At 45.3% G+C, this 24,886-nt stretch overlaps 1 protein-coding gene across 18 annotated transcripts in view; it reads right to left on the bottom strand.

Moving 5' to 3' along the window:
- Positions 1 to 24,886, bottom strand: part of SYNE2 (spectrin repeat containing nuclear envelope protein 2) — a 272,956-nt gene that overhangs the window by 7,546 nt on the left and 240,524 nt on the right. For 12 of the 18 annotated variants that reach the window (XM_036238293.1, XM_036238291.1, XM_036238296.1 and 9 more), the window contains 9 exons: positions 13,613 to 13,775; positions 8,176 to 8,363; positions 7,508 to 7,658; positions 6,967 to 7,149; positions 5,373 to 5,510; positions 4,533 to 4,727; positions 3,127 to 3,409; positions 2,531 to 2,599; positions 1,500 to 1,639 (listed from right to left, as the gene is read on the bottom strand). In XM_036238293.1, coding sequence (XP_036094186.1) covers positions 1,500 to 1,639; positions 2,531 to 2,599; positions 3,127 to 3,409; positions 4,533 to 4,727; positions 5,373 to 5,510; positions 6,967 to 7,149; positions 7,508 to 7,658; positions 8,176 to 8,363; positions 13,613 to 13,775 — 1,510 coding nt within the window. Of the gene's footprint in view, positions 1 to 1,499; positions 1,640 to 2,530; positions 2,600 to 3,126; positions 3,410 to 4,532; positions 4,728 to 5,372; positions 5,511 to 6,966; positions 7,150 to 7,507; positions 7,659 to 8,175; positions 8,364 to 13,612; positions 13,776 to 19,082; positions 19,378 to 24,886 lie in introns of those variants that run through there. The other 6 variants (XM_036238300.1, XM_036238301.1, XM_036238303.1 and 3 more) reach the window with 2 other exon arrangements.

The raw sequence follows: 24,886 nt of genomic DNA, 5'->3' as shown, positions 1-24,886 counted from the left end.
TTTTATACTTGCATGGCGTTTTACAAAATTTTAGTTCTCTCTCCCAGTCACTTCGTAGAGCTAGTGGGCATTATTACTGTCACCAGGAACTAGAAACGCAGAGGACAAATCTGCCTCCTAGGGTCATTCGTTACCAAGCATTTATCTTTCGCTGCACATACTGATTCTCCTGTTATCTATCACAGAGCTGATTGGGCTATTATCTCAGGCCTTTCCAAAAATAAATGTATCCTTTTTATAAAAGCCAAGTTGGCTTTGGATTGCATCCATACGGCCTACTGTGTGGAATGAAAAAATAATGATAAACCCTTCAGATTTGTGGTGACGCACTTGGTTTCAGACACCAAAAAAGGGTCGAGGTTTTGAAACTGGCCAGGTAAGGACCACAAACAGTCACCAGGAGAGGCCAAACCACATAGCTCTGGATGTAGAGCAAAGATGAGATGCTGCGGTCTTTTTCCCCAAGATTGTCACGTCTCATTCTGTACCACAGAGACAGATTTAAAATGACACCTGCTTGCTAAGCTAGAGGAAGTTTTTGAATTGGGCATGGACAGTCTATCATCAAATGACTCAGGTCTGACCAGGTACAGCCAGAATCTTTTCCAGTTATCTAGCAATATTCACTCCTAAACACAGAGGGCACTTTGAGGACTACTGCAGTGATGCTTATATTGCTTCTGGTTTCTCTAAGAGTTGACGCTAAAAATATACAAGACATTTTGATTTCAACTCGCTTGTCGCTCTGCTGTACTCAGAATGATCGGGGGCCAACATTAAATCCTAGGCTGGCTAACCCCCAACAGCTGCAAGCCAGAGGCACACAAGGACTCATGCTGCCCGAGGGAAATGTAGCTAAGAAGGAACAGTCACTGTTATAAATAACAACAACAACCACCACCGACATACATAGCATATAATAATAACGGCTGCTTCTGAGGACCTTCTCCCTACCTTCGTATACACTGATCATAAAACAAGTCAGGTAAGTTTATCCTTGGGTGAGGAAAACTTACAGAGGCAGGGCAAAGTGCTTACTGCTCTAGAGCAATTCATTGGTAGGGCTGGGAGTCAAACCCAAGGCTACCATAGCACACAAATCATCGTGGACATGAAGTCATAATTTTTTGAATAGAGAGTGTGGTCAAGAGGCAAGTATAACAAAGCTTTTGGAGCTCAAGAGCAGCTCAGGAAAGCCTGCATTTTGCTTCTCCATTATTTGCATGGATGACTGACTCAACAGTAATAATCATTGTTGTATCTCGTCAACGCACACAAAAACAGCTTTTGGCCAGAAAGCTGTCTTTAACTCTAGTCATTTTTGCCAGGGTTCTAAGTGAAGTATGTACAGCTCAGTAGAAATACTGTCACCATGGGAAAACCAACTCGAAATGTGCCTAGGGAGTGAGCACACACAGTATGCACCACAACTTCTTTCTAGAAAAATTTAAACTGTTACTCATGCACTTGGATTACACTCCCAGGGGGTCAAGACTTACACAGGCCGGTTGATAAGGGGTGCTGGAATCTGAGGGGGTGGGTGGGACGTTCCTATCACCTTCCATTTGTTTGTAGCGATGCTTGGGGCAGGAAGGACTGTCAGGAACATGCCACGAGTGACCCTCAGAAAGGGATTTACCTGAAACAAAAAACAGCAAGTTACAGCCCATTCTCTCCAAGAATTCATGTTTAGTTACACAGAAAAGGTCATGGGTAACATGGCATCAGGTTACGGTATGAGTTCTGCAGCTTTCCTTGCAAAGCATGCACGTTTGCAAAATGTCAGTATGTTCCAGATGGGAATGAAATGAGAGTCATGCAACTGAGCAACACTGGGCCTTCGCTAGATGGGTTCACAATGGAGTACAACATGATTTGCTGCAGGACGAATGACGTTTCGGAGCCGGGATGTCTAGTGGTGGGGACACTGGCAGCGAGCTGTGTCTGGGGCCAAGAGGACCGAAGGCCTGTCAGGAGTGAGGGGAAGAGAGAACAGCAGGATGGACTTGGGGGCCAAAGGACTGCTCATTGCAGATGGGATGGGGCAGGGAATAAAGAGTAGGACTGCAAGTCAAAGAAAGGAAGGTTTCTTCTCCTGTGGAACTGCAACAGTACCTCTGCCCCCACCTACCCACTCACCTCACCCACCCTCTTGCCAGGAAATCACCGTAAGCAAGGAAATAGTTCCAAACCAAGCCACCATGAAGAAAGCTTGGCCCATGCCAAAGGACTTGCTTGAGTTAGAAGGAAAATAAAAATGTAAAAAGGCAGCATAAAAAATTCCCTTCTGCACAAGCCTGTTGGGGGGAGGAGAGGGAAGGCATCAAGACTGCTCTGGTCTGGGCGGGGTTTTGTAAGGAGCACGCAGGTATGTGTGAGTACGGCAGCGCAATACACCATGACACAAAGACCAAGGTGCATGGTGTCCACGGAAGGCAGAGGTCAGACATGGCATGGGAGCGAGGTTTAGGATGCAGTGTGCGCCACAGGATGCTGCCAGGTTGAGACACATGCACGGGCAGGGGCCTACCAGAAGACGCTTTCAAAGTTTTTGTGGTCATTTTAAGATATGCCTCAGGATTTTCAGGGATTTCTACATCTGAAAAAGAATAATGTCATTTTCCTCACTGCAGGAGTCTGTAGATGAATGCCCAAGTATTAAAGTTAAAACAGTAGAAACATTGTCAGCTGGAAGGAGAAAAGTAATTATCCTTTTTCTGTTTTATTAAAAAGCTTTAAAAAAACCAGAAGGATTTTTTTTTTTTTTTCAGCGAACACCTGTCTGAAGCAGTGGTGGGGGAGGGGAAGTGCATAGAAAGAATGGAAACAATCTACTGATACTCTGCAAAACTCAAACGAAAAGTTCACCAATAAGCCAGAGCCATAAGTGAATAGCCTTACTGTCCCAATGTGAATTTCATTTTTTTCCCCTTTCATCCCACCTGTAATAGGAGTGAGCCAACTCTCAGGTGAGTCCTAAGAGGGCAGGACAGAATACAAGGAGCCACGGGAAGTTTGGGTCAGCCATAAGCTGGACTCTTGATCGAGAGTTGGCCATGTTGCTAAGGTGCTAAAAACAGAGCCGAATGGGTCAATTTCGAGGACTCTAGAAGCCTAGGCCATTACCTGAGAGCGCGCTGTAGTATGGACCCTCCTCATCGTCTTCGTGAGAGGAGGAGCCCCCCACATCGCCCGTGTGATCCCACTCCAAGGGAATGGAGTCCACGCTGACAGGGGTCTCGCAGCCTGACCGCTCGGGCCCCGGTGCCGGAGGCACCAGATGACACAGGGACTGAGGAGACGAGGGCTCCTCCATGTCTCTCCTTTTACGCCAAGAGTCAGTCTGGATCTCTCTGGGGTCTTCCATGTCCGTTTCATTCTCGGACGCCTCCTTTTCATCTTCCAAGCCCTAAAATGAGAGTGTCCGGTTTTCAGAATTAACCAAATCGTAGGCTGCTGCAGTTGTGAGAAGCATTAGAAGTCTGCCTGTCCAGCAGCTCCTGAAAGTGGACACTATGAGCATTTCTAAAGAAGTTTTAAAAAGAATCAGGTTCTCAGGCCTTGTTTGTGGTCATTCCAATTTAGACTATTTAGTGTAGGGCCTAGAATACATATTTACCAAAACGCTACCTTCTTTTCTAGGAAAAATCTTAAATTCAATAATCTAAACAGGAAATCTAAGGAAATAGAGGCCAAAATTTCATTGATGGTTAATGGTAGGTTCCTCCAAGAATCAGAAAATTAAATCTTTTTAAGGCCATTAGAATGTTCTGAATAAGAGTCACATATTCAAGGACCGTAAGTATCAGGTTCTTTCTTTCTTATCCCTAATCTTATTGTTCAGAATACAGAACCTTATCCTCCTTGTGCTATAATGACTAAGGAAAATGACTAGAAATTGCTGTATTTTAAAATGAGGGTAATGCAGATAATTTTTCAGGCTGTGTCTGATAAAGAAATTATGTCTGAGGCTGGCCAGTCAGAGACACAAGAAAAGGTGGTCAGCTGTATTAGTCAATGGCCATCATCAAAGTTTCTGGCATACAAAAGCAGTGAACTTTGAATAATGGCCTGAGCTCCACCTTAATTTCCCCAAAGCCTCCTTCCTCAAGGGGAACATCACAGCTGCTCTCAAAAGCTGGTGCTCTGGGCACTTCAGTGGTGAGAACAAAGTGCCAGAAAGGCATAGATATTAGATATTAAAAGCTCCCAGATGGTAAGATGGAAGAAAACGCCAGTGTATCCCCAAGACAATGCTGTAAGCAACACCAGAACAGTTATCAACACACTCTCGGGGTGCTGGCGCATGCCAGGAAAGCCCTGCACTGAGGAATTCGGGGAAAACATGCCACAGGGGCAAGAACTTTCAGAAGGGCCATCCTTTCCACTGGGACACGGGACCTTCCGAATAACTGTGGGTCTATAGTCATAAGAGCGGACATAAAATTTCTGACAGGGCTTTTTAATCATATGTTTGGTCAAACATCAAGTCTGAGGAGCCGGATGCCCTCTGCGGGCGGCCTTCTCCTCACCGGAGCGTGGGAGGTGAGCCGCTGGTGGAATCGGGAGACCCTGCCAAACACTTCCTGGCAGTACCGGTGGAGTTCCTCCAACTCGTCCTCAATTAGCACAGCATCCAGGGGCTCGCTCTTCTGAATCAGCTGCTCCCCGAACACAATGAGCTGATCAATCTTGTTGGTGTTTAACGTAATTTCCTGTTGGAAACCCTATTTAGGATATAAAGAAGGATTTCAAAGAAAGAAAATTTCTCTGAGGATTCACACAATGTCTGTTTCTGATGACGAGGCCACAGAAAATGCATCAAAATGTCATTATTGTTTTGTTGCTCACCTAGCACTCCAGTTTCATCAATTTTTAACAAGGTGACAAAAATTTAATATGTATTTGATAATTTAAAACGATTATATATATATATATTTTTCCTCCCCCTTCCCAAGAAGGGAATAATGTGAGATTAAAATGCAATGCAGATTATCCGTAACGGTGGGAGGGGAGAAGGTATCTGTTCTTGGCCCCACTCTTGATAGGTTTTCCTCCTGTTATACCCCGCAAGTTGTACTCAAACCCCAGTGCTGGAGAAACGGCATCTTACAAACTTCTGTTTGGAACCTAAAGAGTGTTCTCCCCTTGATTATACACAACAAAGAGAAAAAGGGCCCCGTTCCAACGACTCGTGGGTGCAAGGAACAGTATCCTTGCCCGTGAACACCCAGCTGTACACAGGTGGGTGCGGCCTGGCTGCTTTAACGGTTTTGGAATCTGCTCTCAGGGTATCAGGTGACATCCGTACTTGGCCGGCTCCCCTCTGCGAAGGTGCGTTATTTCTAGAGGAGTTAAGGACGCAGGCTTACGTTCAGCTGGCGCATCTTGTCGTCGGCATCGCTCTCGGAGAAGTGCTCCACGTTGGTCAGCTGCAGGTCCATCTCTGTGAGCCACACCAGAATGCTCTCCCTGGTCCCCTCAAATTCCTCCCTCTGATTGGTGAAATGCTGCAAAAGGGGAGAGGGATCACATTTGTGTTGATGGGTGGATGAGAGTTCAGGCAGACAGCAAGGTCACTTCAGGCTGAACGGGTTTCCTGGAATACTCACAGAGAAACTTGTCTTTGGGTACTACAAGGGGAAGGGGACACAACGAGACATTCAGGGACCAGCATGGGTCAGGAGCCTGGGGTCTGGCCCTAGCTGTGTGACACCAAACAAGTTCCCCAACTTCTGTGAGTCTCGTTCGGTGTCTTCTCTGGTAAATGAGAGTACAGGGACGGTGACTATATATATTCTCTGAGGTCCTTTCGGCATTTGAAATTCTACAATTCGCTAGTCTAGGGTCAGTGATTTCCCCCAAAAGTCCAGGCCAGGAACCCCCTCAGAGTCCACGGCAGGCACCTTGTCTATCTTTACCCATTAGCCATCATTAGAAGCCTTTGCTTGACAGAAGGATTTAGTAAGCTTCAAGGTGGAGAAGTACTGATCTCAAGGTTGAGCCTGGATTAGTGCCCCATTTGTGTTCACTGATGTAACTGAGTGTGTTTCTTCAGAGAAAAAAGACCCAGAGGAGGAAATTCATCATTCCCAATTAAGGATGCCTCTTGGGTAACCAACCACCTCAGAGATGGGCAGCAGATTCTCAGACAAATGTAGCATTCAGTGCCAAATGAGGGATGAGACCGGTCACAGTCAAATCAGCAGGAGAAAGAAATTAATGCAAGTGGCCTGTCTGAAAAACTAGCCAATTTCTTCCTGAGAGGGTTTAAAAAAAAAAAAAAAAAAAGCTCAGATTTTCATCTCCTTAGGATGGTTTCAAGAGCATTCTGTCCTGAAAACAGACGCAGGGATTAAAATTACTTCCTGCAGGTACAACGCACACTGGTCCTGGCAGTTTACACCTGGACTCACAAAGGCTGACAGATCACATCTTCTGAATTACAGAAATCTAAGGTGAATGTTTACATTAAAAAACAACGGCAACAACAATTTCTGAGGTTTGTCAGTGAACTCTGAAATTCAGATGCTAATTGCTGTCCCCAACCTCCACGGTGCAGAGAGGGCTTTGTCCACGTCCCTCACGGTGCCAGAGCGAACGGGGCAGATGGGCGAAGCGGGCCCCTTTCCAGGCTGAGTGGTCCAGACCCAGCAACGGCGGCGCCCAGCTCTGGGCAGTCTGTGAGCGGACGTGCACACTGTCAGTGGGGACAGAATTTGAAAAAGGAGACGTGTTTGGTCACACAAATCACAAACAGGCTCTGCCTAAGAAGCCTGTTCTGAGGCAAAAGACCACTTAAAAAGCTGGCAGCTTTGAGCTTAAACATAAGGGAAAGCTGTGTTGGAAGACTGTTACGATAGCTTAGGCCTTCAGTGAAACCTTCTCCCCACTGCTTTGTTACAAGCTGATAGCGCATCTCACTTCTCCCTGAAGCTCTACAAATAACCCGATGACGTAGGTTACCCGGAGCCTCCGCAGGATGGCTGTGACCCGCCTCTGGAGGTTGTCCCAGCGCTGGTTGCCCTCGTGGACCATCTGCTTCAGTCTGCTGGCCGTGTCGGTGCGGTTCTCCCGGGCCAGCCGCCGGTACTGCTTGTTGATGAGCTCTAGCTGGGTGAGCCTCTCGTGGATCTGCCGCTGAAAGGCCTGAGTCACAGAGAAGAGCCCGTCAGTGCCAGGGCGTGCAGGGTGCCAGGACGCCCCCTTCCGAACCCCACACGATCTGCTTCCAGTGGCTAATTCCCAAACCGAAATGGCGACTGAGGGCTTACTTCATCTGTTCCTCTGATGTCAGCTAAAGAACAGGCTTTCCCGTTCACTGCTTGCCAGTTTGCATAAATCGGTAATGCACACTGCAAAGCTGTCTTAGCAGCTGATGGCAGGTAGTGGAATGGGCCCTGGGCAGAGGCGGGGGGAGCCGGCCACTTAGAGGAAGCCACCTAGCTGCTCCTGAGCCAGCTGCAGGCGTGGTTATCAGGAGCACTGGGCTGCAGAGGGTCTTTACCTCAAACCTCTTCAGCTCTTCTTTCGCATTTGTGTACAACACCTCCGAGGAGTTCGGGCAGGCTGCTGTCCTCTCGGCGGACTTGAGCCAGTCCTCGAAGCGGGAGTAATTATCTAAAAACTTCTGCCACAAGCGCCACGTCTCCTCAATTCTGATGGGAAGAAAGCAACTTAATACAAGCCATCCATTTCAACCCAAGCTTTCGTTATTTATTTTTATCTTCTCTTGACTGGTCCCATTCCCAACCCCTCTTAGCACTGACACCAATTGGGGGGAAAGACCCTGATACCCCTTCTAAGAAATAATGAAGGGGGTCACTTCTGGTCAGGGCACCTTCCTTCTGGGAGTGCCAAGCTCAGAGCTCCTGCTTCACCGGGGTTAACCAACCAGGGGCAAGGCTTTCTCCACTACTTCATGCTGAGGAAACAAATACAGTGGCCAGCCACGGTAACAGCCCAAGGCACAGGAAAGCTGGGGAAAGATATGACCCTGATTATGCTTTTCTTGAATAATTTCTTTAATAAGCACTGGCCACGCCTACTGAGCCTTCTCTGCCAACAGCCTTTGAAGTGAGGTGACCAGGACACAGTTATTGTTATTTAGGTCTGAAGGCCGCATCGAATGTGGCTGATCATGTTTCAAACATTTAGGGGCAGCTCGGTTCTTACTTCATTCGCCGCTCCATCGACATGGCACAAATGTTCCTCCAGCGTCTGTCCAGGCTTCTGGTGGTCTGCTGGATGGAGTCACACTCCGTCTCATTGGCACAGGCATCAGAGTCATGCAGTAGGACTTCACAGATGTTAAACACAGACTCCACCCCGGCGCTGTGTTGTTCGATGTCTCGCTGCAGGTCCTACGATTACAGGAGAGCAGGAAGCACCGTGAGATGGTGGTGGTGGGAGGGTCGGCATCAAAGGGTCACCACCCCACCCTCCCTCCGTGCGTCCCAGGGGGCACAGTCCTGGGTGCATCTCCGCCTTAGAGTCAGCAACACAGACTGAGTCTGTCTCACCACGGGAGTCTGTGACACCCTTATGCTGTAGCCCCTAACGCAAAGCCTAATAAGCACTGGCAACAACTGGGATGGGTCTGTTGAATTATGTAAGGAGAGCGGGCGACCCTCCCCTGAGAGCCTGCCACCCTACAGACTGGGGAGGCAGGGGAGCTGCTCCATACCACCCAACTCCAAGGGCCTTCAAGTTAGACCTGGCTTTGGGGAAGTCTTCCTTGGAGTCTCTTCAGTAGGATCTAAAACTTTAGCAATAGACACTCTTAACCTTTTATGGGTCAAAGAATTCTTAAATCTACTAAGAGCTTTGTGCTATCTTCACTCATACTCCAGACCGTGTGTGCAGGTACATGGTTTCCACAGCCTCCCATGAGCCTGTCCTAGGGATCCAAAGCCCAAGGGAAGGATTCAGGAGTAGAGCTTCCCCTGCCACTGATGGGTCCAGCCAAGCTCAGGGATCTCTAGAGTCTTGTCTTGTGATGGTGACAGTGATAAGTTCCCCGATTTTGGATAAAGAATGTTCATGAAGGAAAAATGCATAGTCATAAGAAAAAATGGAAAACCTGTTTAAGAACACAGTATTTTCGATTATTGCCAGAGAACACGTCCTTCAATACACAGGGGGCTGGGGGGCAGAAAGGAGAGATGAAGAGCCTGTTCATCTTGCCATTCTCGATGAGTTAGGCTTCTTCTGACAACCAAATTCTGTGATCAAGTGACATGAGACCATACCACTAACCTCAGCATCCAAAATATGTTGTGAAATAACAACGGAGTTAAATAAGCTGTCATTAACTGCATTCAGCAAAGTTCAGTTTACAGGAGGAAGCACTTTATAAACAGAGCCTGCCTCTGTCTACAGAAAGGAAGCGTAAAGCTCATTCCAAGTCGCCTCGATAATGGCAATGACCGCTTCTGTACTCCTAGAGAGGATTAATATTTTCTCGCTTTTCTTCTGATGAACGCCCAATTTGGATCATTCTCTGTCCAAGTGGATATGAAAGAATAAAATGCTAACAAACTGAATTTTTAAATTGAGCAGTTCTTAACACAGATCCTAACTAATTAAAAATGAGCACCTCCAAGTTATATAAGAAAATGTGTTTTCCTGTCTTGTCGCCCTGTCATATCCTATAATGAGAGGTGTGCAGGGTGATTTTTCAAAGCTTTGCACTCCAGCACAAATGCCTGAAATGCTGCGATGGTGGAAACCTTCCTGGGGTCAGTGCTAGGACTAGCTTTAAAATGATTACGTTTACAGAGAATTCCAGTTTTAAGAATTCTTGCTGGTTCACAGAATTGTCACAGGCTTTCTGAAAATTCACCTATATTGATAAATATCCCATTTAACTTTGTTGAAATAAGAAATCCTAACACTAGTGCTAGATAAGTAATACTGACAACTTCCATTAACAAATGGTACACTCCCTCCCCATCCCCCACCCCCGACTTCCCCTAGCTTCACTTCAGCAGGCTCTTGTTGAAAAGCACCGAGAAAGTCTAGTATGTGAACAAACATGAATTCCGTGTATTTTAAGACTCTCTGCAATTTTTCTACACTTATTCAACTTACATTGAATAAAACAGCTAAAGAAAACTGATTAATAATCAGGGTGGATAATAGCAAGAACTGAGCTCTATGATAATTTATAAAAGACTATCAACATCCTGGTTTTAAAAAAGTCTGAAAATTTTCAAAATTTATAAAACACTTCTAAAAGACACCACAGAGCGACCTACTGCTCTCGTAGTATGGACTAGTTACCTTGTAAAATATAAAAGTGTTGGGCCGTACTTAAAAATGCAAATCATCTAAGTGCTAGACGAGTGACATTTTGCAAACTGCAATAATCCTACCACTGGCAGGCGCGAGTTCGCACAATTATTAGATTTCAAACCTGTTCAAATGTAATCTGAAGAAGTGGGCCCCAGAAACAACATAAAGTGACGCGGAAGACCTTTGCCAACAGTTCTGGAAAGGGGCTCCTGTTTGGTTGGTGTTCCTGCTCCTGAGCAGGTGACACAGAGCCCTGGAGCTGGGACAGAGCTGAGGAGGAGGGTGGAGGGAGTGAGGGGGGGACGGGGAGACATGAAACTGGAGCCCCGAATGTGGCCAGGAAGAATGAGCACACCAAAGGAACTTAGAAAAGTAGGAGGAAGGGGAAGGAAGAAAAACCAGGCGAGGGGGCAGAAAATCACACGGGCAGGACCCTGTGCTGGACCTAGAATGTCTCCCTGTGTGGGAGTAGCTGGGGCTGGTGAGCAACCGAGCAGGGTGGTCCTGGGGGTGCTGGTGTGAAGCTGAACTGGCCCACGTGAGGAGGCGGCTTTTGGGAATTACAGAATGGGAGGGTAAACAAATAATCGCCCCCAAATTACTATGTGGCACCCCACAGGAAACTAGGAAACCAAAGAAAACAAGAGTGATGCTGAAGACTCAATAAGTGGTTCCTGATCTAAAACTGTCGCAAAGGTTATACTTCCTTTCCATTTTGAGGACGACACATTCCACAGGAATAATAATACAACCCTTATTACCTAAAGAAATTCTATATAAAAGGGGAGAGACAAAGAGGACTCTTGTAAGGTCTGACCCCTCCCACACGGGAGCCCCGCGGACATTACAATGAGGATCCAAGGACATCATGGCTCTTAATCACATTTGGGGACAGGGCTTCTGCAGAGGTACTATCAGGTGACCTCAAGTGTTTAGGTTTTATTTCTGGACGCAATTAAGCAACTTACTATATTTAATTAGTAACAGAAACACAGGTAAGGTTTTAAGTGGCCCGCAATTTCTGAGTGTGATACATTTCTGTTTTGAGTGTTTTTGATGGAGCATTTAAGGCCTGGGCTTAGTATAATAAGCACATAGTAACTTTTTTTTTTCCTAACAAAAATACTAAAGAAACCGTGAATACATTACGTTCCATGGCAAAGGAGAATGAAGGTTGCTAATCAGTTGACCCAAAGATAGGGAGATTATCCTGAATTATCTGGGTGAACCCAATGTAATCCTCAGGATCCTTAAGAGCGGAACAGAGAGGCAGAAGAGCCAGAGGGAGAAGCTATGGAAGAAAAGCATAAAGAGGTGCAATTTGCTGGCTTTCGAGATGGAGGAAGGCCTCGAGAAGCTGGAAAAGGCAAAGAAATGAGTTCTTCTCTAGGGCCTCTGGAAAGGAACTCGGCCCTTGCCAACACCTTGATTTCAGCCCTGTGTCAGATTTCTGACCTCCAGAACTGTTAAGATGCTAAATTTGTAATAATTTGTTATAGCAGCTACAGAAAACTAATACAACATCTAACTTCTTTATAGTAATGGTAGTCCTGAACACCAATTGCATAATTTTTTTTTTTTTAGTAACCAAAGGATAAGAATTCCATGATGATGATTCTGAATTTTATAAACAAGGAACCTTCGAATCAACCAAATTTAAACTATATACCACTTCAGGACAGGAACAAACAAGGCCAAGAGAGTGGCAGGGGCTCCAAATTGTATGCTTTGCAGAGTAAGTTCCCGGCAATTTAATGATGTTTTGCCACACTTCGGATTCATAAAATATTAACGCGCATTCGTCCCTGCCTAATTTATCTGGTCATTCTTTAAGAGGAACAATGTCGTCAGCTTCCGTAATAGTCCCTGAAAAAAAAAAATCACCACTCAGGGCAAATGGTTATTTGCAAGGCCTTGTTGGCTAAGAGACAGTTCAAGAAATCCATCTTAGTGGATCGAACTTGTAAGTAAAGCTGATAATGTTCAGTAGCTGTGAATCCACTGAGAAGGGCATTAAAATCTCTGTCATGTTCACTGACACAGTACTTATGTCAATATTCATTTGTCCACAAAGGCAGGATTTAGATGACTTCGATGTAAAAGATATACTTACGTTTTAGAGGGTAAGTAGAAAAAACAGTATTTTTACTTGGCTGCATACTAATTTGAAAATCAGAATAGGTATTATTTAAACTGTAATTGTAAGATATTGAATAAAGATCTAAGTTGAGAGTTAATATCAAATACTTAGCTCTACTTCATGGCAGCAGGAGGTGTCATTTATTACTATTAAAATGACTGACCTAAACTCAAGAGAATTCATCCTCAAGGGGGAGGCCTCTGGCCTGAAACTGGTGAAAAAGATTCAGCCCCCGATTCTGTCTCTAGGCAGCTGCAATGCGCGGGTGAACCCCGCAGTGTGCTGACGGTCAGGAAGCACCGAGGCTTTGGAGGTAGGCTGAAGAATACAGATCTGAGAACCTGATGACGACCATATTGCTCATATGGTCAAAACAGAATCTGCTCACGGGTCTGAGAAAAACCAAGGTGAAGGAAAGCTAGCCAAAGAGTAACAAACTTAACTGTTCTAACAATAAAAATAAGCTTGGGTATTGCGTATGAGGATGAGCGTGTGAATGCAAGCCTCTATGGGGGGCAGGAAGGTGGATTTGATAAGTCAGCGATAGCCAAGCGCGTCCCCCAGGTTAGTGTGATGACAAACAACGGCAAGACGCAGTGATTTTCAAATTGGAATTTCCAGGGTTGGCTCAGAGGGTAAATAACTGATGAAAGAAATGGCGGAGCACTGCAAGAGGCTTCCTGAGCTACTGGTCCAAGCGTGCTCCTTATTACACCTTTTTTGTTCTATTTATATTTTTAAAACTCTGTTGGACACAGAGTATTATCCCATAAAAACCTTCCTTGTTTAGAAAAATTACTTTCTTTCAATCCACTGCCTTCCAAAAATATATTAACAGCAAAAAAAAAAAACAAAAAAAAAAACCAGAGATCAAAGTTAATAAATAAATAAACAAACAAAACAAACCTTATTTCCCACTAAGATTAAGTTCTGCATCTTAAGCAGTATTTAAAGTATTTAACAAAAGCTCTGTGACTGATGGTGGAAGGGTAGACACTGGAGATAGATGCCTCACACACACAAGAACATGGACAGGTGGACAGTTGTCCCTGGGAAAAACAAACTGATACTATGAAATGTGAACATGCTACTACACACAGCCAACGCGAGGAAGGCCTGCGTTCGCAGACACTGCGCACCTACACGCTTACAGACGCTCACGTCTCGTTTCCCCACCTGCTGCTCGGCGAGCCTCTTCTGGATCTCTTGGTCATCACAGACGTCATAAACGACGGGCTTCGAAAGCTCTGACTCGATTCGAGCCAACCAGGTGCGGAGGTTGCTCATGTTTTTGTCTAGCTGCTGAATGAAAGCAAAGGTCTCCTTCAGCTTCTTCACCCTAAACGTTTGCAAGAAAAAAAGCAGGTGGAAAACGAAAGTGTAATGTTTAGTGGTGAGAAGGCACCAACACGGGTGTAGGAGGGCAAAAAGCAACCTACACTGGTGAGTGACTTCATAGCGGAAATGACTCTCGCCAGCTGTGAACTTTCACAGACTGTGACACTTCACAAAAATCGCTGTTCCGGTTGATTTCCAAGTGGGTTAAGAGTTATTCTGCCCAAGCGAATCTGAAGTCCTGTTAGTCCTGGGATGGGGTCCCGTGAGGCCCAGTCTATCTTTCTGGGGCTCTGGGGTGGGGCTGAGGAGATGCCCTTTCTTTCTCTCTCACTTAAATAACCACACCTGACTTCCGCCCTGTTTCTGTATTGCGTATGCCCGAAACTGCAGCAGCCAGTGACTACCCCGGATGTGAAGATGTTACAAGCCTGGTTCACTTGGTGGCATCTGGCCCACGATGCCTCTCGGGGGACCTTCCTCTTGAGCGAGCACAGAACATGTGCCAAACTCCACAGTGCACAGTCTGAGGGCCTGAGGGTGCTGCACACACAGAACCAGCCCACTGTGGGGCAGCTGTGTCAGCCCGAAGGGGAGTGGAGCGGAGCAAAGATAGTCTGCAAGCAGTTTTGAATCATGTGGCTCACCGACCCACCTGATCTGGCATGGGGTGGAGCTGAACTCACACACACATGGCATCAGTGTATTTGGTGAGCTCACTGATCTGTCGACATACTGTGAAGGGAAATGACACGGCTGCTAAGGGAAAACAATCTTTACGCAGATCCTGGAAAAAAATGCTTCCATAAAAGTCCTCAAGTAGAGTGAGGGCTTGTTCTGAAGGCCTATGGGATTTATAGTGAATTCCAGAGACTTGAAGTAATGGCTACGATGGAAAGTTTCTGCTTCTCAATATTCATGAGGTTCTGTCAGAACTCCGTCCTGTGGCACTAGGCAGGGAAGCTGGGCACTGGCCCTAACTCTCAGGTCGCACGCTGCACTCCCCGCCACCATCTCCTCCTTGACGGCCTGTGCACAGCTTCCTACCACCCTCCTTCGGTTCTGTTCCCGATGGCAAGTCTGATCCACAAATGCTTCCACAGTCCTCACACTACCCTGACACACCAGTTTAATCCCCTGAGTTTTCAGGTCCTTGAGCAGTCAGTGGCCTCTCTGCCTCCATCCCTGCACTCTGCAAAGCAGCTTCTCTTCCCTTCTCCTAGAGCGTCTACCGCTGCCCCTTGTCCACGTGTGTCCACAGCACCCTGGCCCTCCAGCTCCGTGTTGTGCCAACACCCTTCATTCACTGTGCACCCATCGCATGCTTTGTGGGGCTTGGGTCACTCTGCATACACAGCACCTCTCACTACCTGGTGGGCAGGAGGTGTCAAAAAACCTTTGCTGAATGAACACATGTGTATGAGACTCACTACAAGCTATTTAAGTAGACCATGGGGTAGGTGGGTGGGTAGGGGTGGTGTGTGTGTGTGTGTGTGTGTGCGCGCGCGCATCTTTCAATCAACCAAACCAACCCTGAGACTTCTAGCTCCAGCTCTATTACCAGCTACTTTCATGATTTAGGGAAAATCCTTTTACCTCAAGCCCCTTCATCTCTAGTAGGCCCCTGAGGTCCCTCAAACTTCAGGGAGGTGATAACATCTGAGTGAAGTTAAAGCCACAACTCTGCAGGTGAGCAGATCTGGAGGACCTCTAAGTCCCACTTACAATCTATGAGCTGTGCACCCCTGCAAGGAACCTCACTTTCCTGACTCCCAGTTTCCTTGTTATCGGCAACATCATCCACCTTGCAGGTGGTTGTGAGACCGAGACAGAAGGATGCACTTAAAGCCTCTGGCATAAACACTCAATGGAAGACTAGCTCTTATTACTGCTGACTTAGATTACTACAATAATGCCTCACTTATACAGCACTGGACCCCAGTCAGTCCTTCATAAATATTTCGTTTTTGACACTGAGACGGGCAAGCTTAGAAGTAGGCTGTGGAGTCTGATGGTGGAGCCAACTCTGTGGTCGGGGCCTGGGTCTGAGTCCTGGATCTCTTTAATATCGTCTGTAAAACAGTGTCAACAGGAGTCAGGTGGCTGAGAAGGCTGAATGAGATATGAACACATGAAAGGCATTGGGCACAGTGCCTAACGGAGACGAATTTCCAGAAACTGTGGTCATGGTGATTTTCGAGGGGGTAAGTTTCATAAATTACATTCTTACTGCAAACACCACAGGTGATTATAAAGGAAGTAAGAGAATCTGGGGCCAGACCCGGATGCAGTTGTAACCCAGTTCACTCCTTTGTTCCTATAGCATTAGAGGTACGTCCCCTCCATCCCAATGCCTTATTACCCTAACTGCCCAGGGACCAGAAAGAATACTCTAGACAATGGCAGAGCAGCTGGGAACCCCAGGTTCCATGGGACAAGGAGCCTTCCACACAGTTTGCAAGGGGCTGTCCTCTTAGAAGGCTCTGGCTGGGTAGCAGACTGGCCCTGAAAGCTTCCCCCAAAGGTGGAGCAAGGAGCTGAGGCCCAGCAGCCTCTGCACGACCCTCCTGCCCCTTCCCCGGCCCCGGCCCCGGCCCCTGCTTTCCTCCCCAGCACCTGACCCTATTCCATCCTAAGGATCCCAGCCACTTCATTTTAAATGAAGGGAGCTAACAAGCGACAAAATAACCTGGGTACAAAAAATAGAGATGCGATGGTCTTGAATCCTGTTAATCCTGGGGTGAGGTGTGCCATAAGCAGAGAAGGAAGCATGCGGAAGGTGAAGGAATTATTTGCTTGGCTTCTCCAGGACCACAGTAGTCCAGGCCAGTGGTATCCAACACAGAGGGCTCGAGATTAACCAATGGTATACAAGAGTAATACGTTAGACTTTCTACTATTATCCCATTCTTTTAAAATTTTTACATCAATGCTTTATAATTTACAAACTTCGTTACTAAAATGGGATATCTATAGAACCTCCTGGCATCTATTTGTGCCAGGACTATTGTGCTTTACACGTTAACAGCTCATTTAATCCTCACAAATGCTATGAGATTGACACTACTAGTATCCCCAATTGACAGATGAAGCAACTAAGGCACCGAGATTAAACAACTCTCCCCAATCGCATGGGCATTAAGTGGCAGGGGCAGGATGCCAAACTGGGCAGTCTGGACCAGAGCTGCTGTTCCTAAGCATTTTTCCCCTTCAGCATCGCATAAACGCCTATACGTGATAATGTGGACACACTAGGGGTACAGATGGTTTTCGTTGCTGTCAGGGAACATGATCCGAAGGCCAGACTCATGTCTCCAGGATATACTGGAGCACGGCAGCCCGTCCACCAAGTACTGCATTCTGGATACCACATTTGACCCTCCGCAATTTCCTTTCAATAAATATTCAACTATTTGCTTTGTCTCGGGTCCTGTGCAGATCCCGAGGATTCGAAGGTAACTGAAAATAGGTCTTATTCTCATAGAGCTCATGATCTAATTTAGATTTAATTTCAATATTATAATGCAAGATAGGAGGTACACAATAAATATCTTCTGAATGAGTAAATGATGTTCACTCATACCTTCACATGTTTTCTTCATAAAAAGGGTGACCATGTTCTAAAGATCAGAGAACCTCTCCAAGCCATCTTACCGCAAAGTTTGCTGCCACACATGCTCCTAAGCTTGGTTTCAAAACACTGGACCAAATGAGGGACTGACTGACAAGCACGCAAATCGCACGCACATTTAAGAAAAATAAAGGAGAAAAGGAAGGTGGGAGGAAAAGAAAAGGAAGCGGCCCAAAAGCTACATTCATCCAGTCAGGATTTAACCTGCTTCTACCTCCCAGTCTCTGACCAAAGGCATAATATCGCAAAATGCGCGACGACAGAAATAAATGTTCCTGAGATAATCACATTACAACTTACTCTAGGAACCATCAGATATACTGCTGAGTTTGTATCGTTCTATTCTGTGCAGACACTGAGATCTAATCATCACCTCTCCCAGGTCAAGAAGTACATCCCTTTTGCCGACCTCCACGTTAGGCCTCATTAATCTTGCTCTTTAAGAAGTTTAAATCTTGAGTTAATACTAGGAAACAAGGAAAGCCATTCAGAAACCAGACTGTTGGCCCAGGAAAGCAACCACAATGCTGCATGACATTGACCGGGAGGTGGTTTGCTCACGGGACTCGTTTGCCCTCTGCCCTCGCCCACCTTCTACCCAGGTACGCTGACATTGTTCACGTGTGTATCTCAACAAATCGTATTTCTCCAGAAAAAAATAAGCATGACTTCGTGGCCCAAATTCCAGTTCTGAGGACTGGAAAAACAAAATATTGAGGCACAAAGGGGAAGTTTTTCACCTGTGTGGCCTATTGGAAAATCTGAATAAAACATTTTCACATGAAACCAAACGAGGTAATAAGATATTTGCCTAAGAGTAGCTACAAATTAGAAATTCTTTTGTGGGGACTCTCGGTAGAAATACAGACCATAATCAACGTGAACAAAACTTTTCTTTTATCTAAACTAGTGATCGATCAAAATATAATACTTAAGAACCCTGGTCTCCCTGTGAAACAAACAAAATGAAGCCAAGTTAGTGTCATTCTGTGTATCAAGCCTAAGACTCACACTGTGTGATGAAGGTTTTACATACCAAATTCATGTCTATGCAATAATTTACATTTCAGTCCTATTCTCTACATGCTAAAAGGTCTGCATTTTAAATTATAAAGGGCCTAGATCGGCATCAATTAAAACAATTCCTATGCCACTGTGGACAGCATGACTTAAAATATACTAAGGAAAAACTGAGATGGTTAAAGGATCTGAACTTGTCCCAAAATAGATACTCAGACCTAGGGGCAGCTGTCAGTTGCTAAAAACACTGTATAAATCCTGTGCAACTGCATCTTTTTAAAATGACTACGCATCTTTATAGTAAGATAATCAATTACTCCAAGATCTCAAATCCCTGGTTTGGGGGCAATGACATTACAATAATTTGAGCTAATCGTCTCTTTGAAGCATTTATGTGGCCGGAAGACTACCATTTTGCACGCAGCGTAATCACGACTTTCCCCTGCTTGTCAAAGGCTGGCTGCAGACACCACACACACGCTGACACTGGGAAAGAACCCATCCCCCGATGGCTGTCTGAGCACACACACACACACCACGGCCACCATCTCATCGGTAATTCCTATTGTAACCGAAATGAGAGAGCTAGAGAGCAAGACACACAGAGACAGCAGCTGCCCGTCGGCCTTAGGCAGAGCTGATGACTAAAATGGCACTTACTGTTGATGAGAAAAAATCATTCCTGATGTTTAGGGAGAGCTCCAAGGTCCGGGCTGCACCTCCACCTCCCGGGGCCGAGGCAGCCCCTCCCCCCACCGGCAGGCCTCTCCATTCACTGGTTCAGCATCTTCCACAGGCCACCCTCCTGCAGGCTCCTGTGGGCTCTGCTCCCTCAGTCACAAAGCGATGGCAGTAGGAAAGGAAGAGAACAGCTTCACCGCTAACTGCAATTTTTAATGTTTTCTCCCTTCCAATAAACAAATATCTCCAGCTCTTTACACACGCACAGACACACACACACCCCCCCCCCCCCCACACACACACACACACACACACACACACACACGTCTTTGTTCTGATGCCACAGGATTGCACTGCTGGGGGAAGAAAGTCACAGTGTTATCTTGGCTATGGGTTATTTATGAAGTGCTATAAACCGAAGGAAGAAACATTTTAGATTGGGATGTGAACAAGAGGATTTCTGTTCTTGTCACATTAAATTTCTGTTTCAGGTTTAAAAGGAATGGTGAAATCTGAAGCCTCTGAATCCAAAGGGAATGCCTTCCTCGGTCCTCTGAAAGAAATTTTCCTGAGGGGAAGGGGTGGTGGCTCCTCTTTAATCCTATGCAGCCTGGCTTAGGAGGGGCAGAGTTCGTTCATCTAGTTCATTCCTCTGGTTTTTGCAGAGAAAATTCCACCTTGGAGTTCAAAAGTTTGCAGAGCGAGAAAGTTCGCAATTTTCCCTAACACCTCTTAGAGTTTATCATAATCTAAGTATCTAAAATTTCCTCCACATCCCTAACTGTGGTTCCCTACACAATCCCGAGGCTCTGCTTACTGAAGCACCTTGGTTTGTGTCCAGCCCCTTTTAGGCTCAGTGCCAGCCTTGTTTTTAGACTCAATCTCAATAATTTCTCACGTATCCCTAAAGCCCAACATTTAATCATTATTACATCTCCACTTTGAAACACAATAAGCACATTCTAGACCAGTGAACTTAGGAGTGCAGACTTGGAAGCAGTTCTCCCCAAATGAAGCATCTGTCCAACTTGTGCCCACATGCTTGGCTGTCCCTGGGATCTGCTAAATACTGTCCCACAGGGCTCAGTACACTGGACCTGGCCTGATGGTGGACATCGGGCTATTGATTATCCATTGACCCAATTAATGATGGCTGCAATCTCCTTGGGGAAGCTCCCCAGCCCTCAGGAAAGCATTTCCTCAGGGTCCAGGAGCTGCAGCCACCTCCTCCAGAGGGGACTAACGGGAAGGAAAAAGAAAAGGCGGGTGGCTGATCTTACACCTGGCTCTCCCTGTGCTAAAATCTCTAAGTGCTGCCAGTCCCACTGGATCAGACAACCTGCTAAGATGTGAGAACGAGAGAATGTCAACTTTATGACTAGTAACATTGTTTGGTCTTCCAAAGTAACCTTGAGAAAATACAGATAAAGGAAGAGTAACGAAAAACTTTATCAGTTTAAAAAAGCACACATCTCCCTGCCCAGTTTGCAAGAAATTATAAAAACAATCTTAACACACAGTTGCCATGGTAATAACTGAATTTAAATGACACCATTTTAATTGCTACTATTATAAAGTAGGTGGGCTTTTCACGTCAGTAGGTGAAATGTGAAAATTATGCTTAGTTAAAATTTGTTCCCCAGACTTGATCCTTTTGATAGCAAGGCAGCTACCTAGCCTAAATAGGAAGGGACCATGTGGTACTCTAAGAGCCTCCTTCACAACAGTAGCTTAAAGATGCCATGTCTATCAACAATGCTGCCATCAAAGCAAACTTAGGAAAAAGGTAACAACATTCGTGATTTTTTTTTTTTTAATGAGGAAAAAAGTCCCCATCTCCCCTTTTCCATAATGAACATTTAGGAAATTCAGATACGCAAAAAGAAAATTAAAATCACCAATGATGCCAATACCAACAGGTAATACACGCATTCCTGGTTATGTCTTTGCGCTTGGCTGTCTCACGTTTTAGGCACTGAAAGCTCTGACTAGCTCGGTCTCACATGTTGCCGGAACCTCTTTAAAAACAGTCCCCCACCCCCATGTCTCTGAAGAGGCTCCGCTAAGATGTACAACGAGCAGAGTGACTCACTGAAGCCACAGGAGCCCTGCTTCGCAGGACACAGCTCAGGCTTTGGTTAGTAAATAGGGAGGGGTTCTGGGACACCGAAATAGGTGGATTTTTAAGATGTTCAACTACTGGGATTTTGAAATCGAGAACAGACATAGGTGAGTTTATGTGTCAGGCTCAGTCTTTCTCTGGCATCAGTCCCACTGAAAGGACAATGAATGGCCGGGAACCCTCTTTTCGGTGCTTTGGTCTGTACGGACTAAAGCAAGTCGACTTTGCATCTTTTTGTCCATCACCCAACATCCTGTGCCTCAACTGTTCTTACTAATAGGTAACCAACCTAGCTTCCTCTAAAACAGAGGACTGCACATATTGGTAGTTCTAAAAAACAGCTTCTGTAATTTAGTCGTCTCTTCTGCATTCAGCTTTTACTGGATTGCTTTTCAAAGATGTTATCTAAGAAAACATGGGGAAGAGGAGGAGCTAATAGCTACAATTAAAAAAGTTTAACTCGTCATTAATCAGTCGAAAAATGCAGTAGTATACAATTAATATTTCTTGTTATCAAATCAGATTGGGTTTTAGAATAATCATACTATTCACCAAAAAATATATAATGCTTCAAATGGCCTTTCTGTAACTAAACTAATAGCACTTTTTATAAAAATTTAGATGTCACAAGTGTAAAGCTGCCCCAGGACCCATGAGGACTGCCAAAAGCGCCTGCAGCAGTTCTGATGAAGAGCCAGTCCTGAGAATTTTAATGCCCACATCAGGCCTGTGAAACCTAATGAGAGGAAATCAGCATCAAGACCACCTTAGGCTCCTCCCATCCCCTTTGATTATTTGGTTCTTCAAGGATTTTACAGAAGCTGAAGAACAGTTCACAAGCAGAAGGAAAACAGTGGTCTGGGTCTAAGTTCCCCCCGCCCCACCTTCTTGTCACAGAGCCAGAGGCTGCCAGCATCTGCGCATGGATGAACCCGTAGTTGTCCTGCTGCTTTCTCATCCAGGATCTTGTACATGGTTTGTCAACAAGGCAACTGAGGCTCCCAAAGGCCGTAAGGCTTGTTCAGAGGAAGTGGCAGGTCCGGGATTTCTGACTCTTGGTGCAGCACTGTGTCACTGCACTCTGCTGCTCTAGGTGTCCCAGACCAACGCCACTGGCAACACCTGGGTGCTTGTTAGGCACGTGCAGTCCTACCCACACCTATGGGATCAGAAGCGGTGGGGGTGGGGTCCAGCACCCGTGTTTCCATGAGCCCGCCAGGGGTTCTGATGCACATTTAAGTTTGAGAACAACTGCTATAAACAGTAAATTCTACACTGTGTTCTACATTTTAAAAATCTCTGATAAACTACCTTTAAAAGCCAAAGTCTCAAAGGAGTCATGTTCTCTTTTGATGCATGGTGCAGCGGGGCACACAGACCTCGGCTCCACCCCTACCCTGTGCAGAATCGCTTCTGCCCTCGGGTCAGTTATTTATTCTCTCTGAGGTGCAATGTTCCTCTCTGTAAAACGGAAGACACTGACCTTGTAGGACTGTTACAAAAATGAAATAATATATATGGGAAGCCTGACATTTAAGAACAAACAACAATGACAACCGAGATTACTCTACCCAGCAAAGCTGTCATTTAGAAACAAAGGACAGATAAAGAACCTCCCAGACAAGAAAAAGCCAAAGGAATTCAATCAACACCAAACAAGTATTATCGGAAAAAAAAAAAAAAGTTACAAGGATTTTTTTAAAAGAAAAAAAGATTAAAAAGAGTAATAAATAAAATGGCAATAACTACACACCTACCAACAATTACTTTAAATGTAAATGAGATAAATGCTCTAATCAAAAGATAAGGTAGCTGAATGATTGAGAAAATAAGACTTACACACGCTGCTTACAAGAGACCGACTTCAGATCAAAAGACACACACAGACTGAATGTAAAGTGATGGAAAAAGATATTTCATGAAAATGGAAACTACAACAACAACAACAAGCTTGGGTTAATGTGTATACCAGACAAAATGACTTTAAAACAAAGGCCATCACAAGAGACAAAGAAGGGCCCAGAAATCCCACTTCTGGGTATTTATCCAACCAAACCCAAAACACTACTTCGAAGGAACATGTAAATTCGTATGTTCATTGCAGTGTCATTTACAACAGCCAATATACGGAGGCAGCCTGGGTGGCCATTAACAGATGAATGGATAAAGAAGAGGTGGTACATATATACAATGGAATATTCCTCAGCCGTAAGAACAAATCTTGCCACCTGCAACAACACGAATGGACAGAGAGGGCATTGTGCTGAGTGGAGAAAGTCGGACAGAGAAAGACGAATGGCACATGATTTCACTTACATGTGGAATCTAAAGGACAAAAGCAAAACAAAAACAAACTCATGGATACAGGGAACATTTTGATGGTTGCCAGATGGGAGGGGGGTTAAGGCAATGGCTGAAAAAGGTGAAGAGATGAAGAAGTACACATTGAAATTACGATTAAACAATCAATCAGTCACAATGGAGGCCCCTACTCGACTCCATAATGGAGTCTACTACCTGAAATCATCAGAAATTTAATGTGCATTTAAGCAACCCTGTAATTTACCTTATTTTGCAGAGAATGAACCCAAAACAACAGCCTTTTTTCCTTTTTTTTTTTTTTTCAGTGAATTAAACCTGATTTATTGTGGTCTTGGACTTCTGAATACTATTCCAAACTTTGAAGTTAAAGACTTGTACTTAAAATTTTGAAGTCATGAGCCTGGCCACCTGTGTAGGGTTTCCCTCCAAATTTTATCATTTTTAACAAGAGCTGTCCCCTGCCACAAGGGTGAAGCAGCAGAGTACTGTGAGCAGGACAGAAAAGGTTAAATTGTACGCAGAATTCTTTGGGCACATGAGACCATTAGTGCATCCTGCAGGGCTGCAGGTTCTGGCTGGCACTGTTTAAATCTAAATTCTACAGCCTGTGCTCCCTGCTTCTTTGACAGTGATATGATCTGATTCTATGTGAGGCTGATTTAAGGCAGGTCCAAGCTTGGTGCCTCAACCCACAGACTCACCTGCAGAGTAAACTCTACTAAGAGTTTCCTACCTTCTCCAGCCACCTGTCTCAGCCTGGTCTTCGCTTTAAGAGAAGGTAAGTTATTTCCTCCCTAGTCCCTCAGTTTTGAAGGAATTTGGTTCTCAATATTTGGTTCTATTCATTTCAGTGCAACAAACTAAAAAGGGTCTAGAGTAACAGGGAGGCAACACAACTGCCTGAGCTGAAGTCCTGCTTGCCTCACGTGCTGGCTATGAAACTGTGGGCAAGTTAGTTAACTTTGGTGCCTCAGTTTTGTCATCTGTAAAATGGGATGGTGGCACCCACCTTTCAGTATTATATCAAAGGTGAAGTGAAATCATACATAAAAAGTACTTTGTTAAGAATATAGTCGGCAGACAATGCATCTGCTATTACTTCAATTCCTTATTTTGCCAATTGCTTCTTCCAAAAATACCACTGAAATTCACCTGTTTTCTCTTTCCCTCCAAGGAACTGGTGGAAGACAGGCAGTCAGAGGGAGGGAGGGAGGGAGGGAGGAAGGTGAATAGCCTATTAAATGCTGAAGTGATCTAAGACGTGAGAGATTCAGAATGAACTGTCACTGTGGTCCCCAGGAAGAAAAGATCCAGATCTTGCTCATGATGTATGAACAGG

Source organism: Rousettus aegyptiacus, unplaced genomic scaffold (assembly GCF_014176215.1).
Source record: "Rousettus aegyptiacus isolate mRouAeg1 unplaced genomic scaffold, mRouAeg1.p scaffold_m13_p_3, whole genome shotgun sequence".
NCBI classification, from domain to species: Eukaryota; Metazoa; Chordata; class Mammalia; order Chiroptera; family Pteropodidae; genus Rousettus; species Rousettus aegyptiacus.
This window is presented reverse-complemented; position numbering and strand designations above follow the sequence as displayed.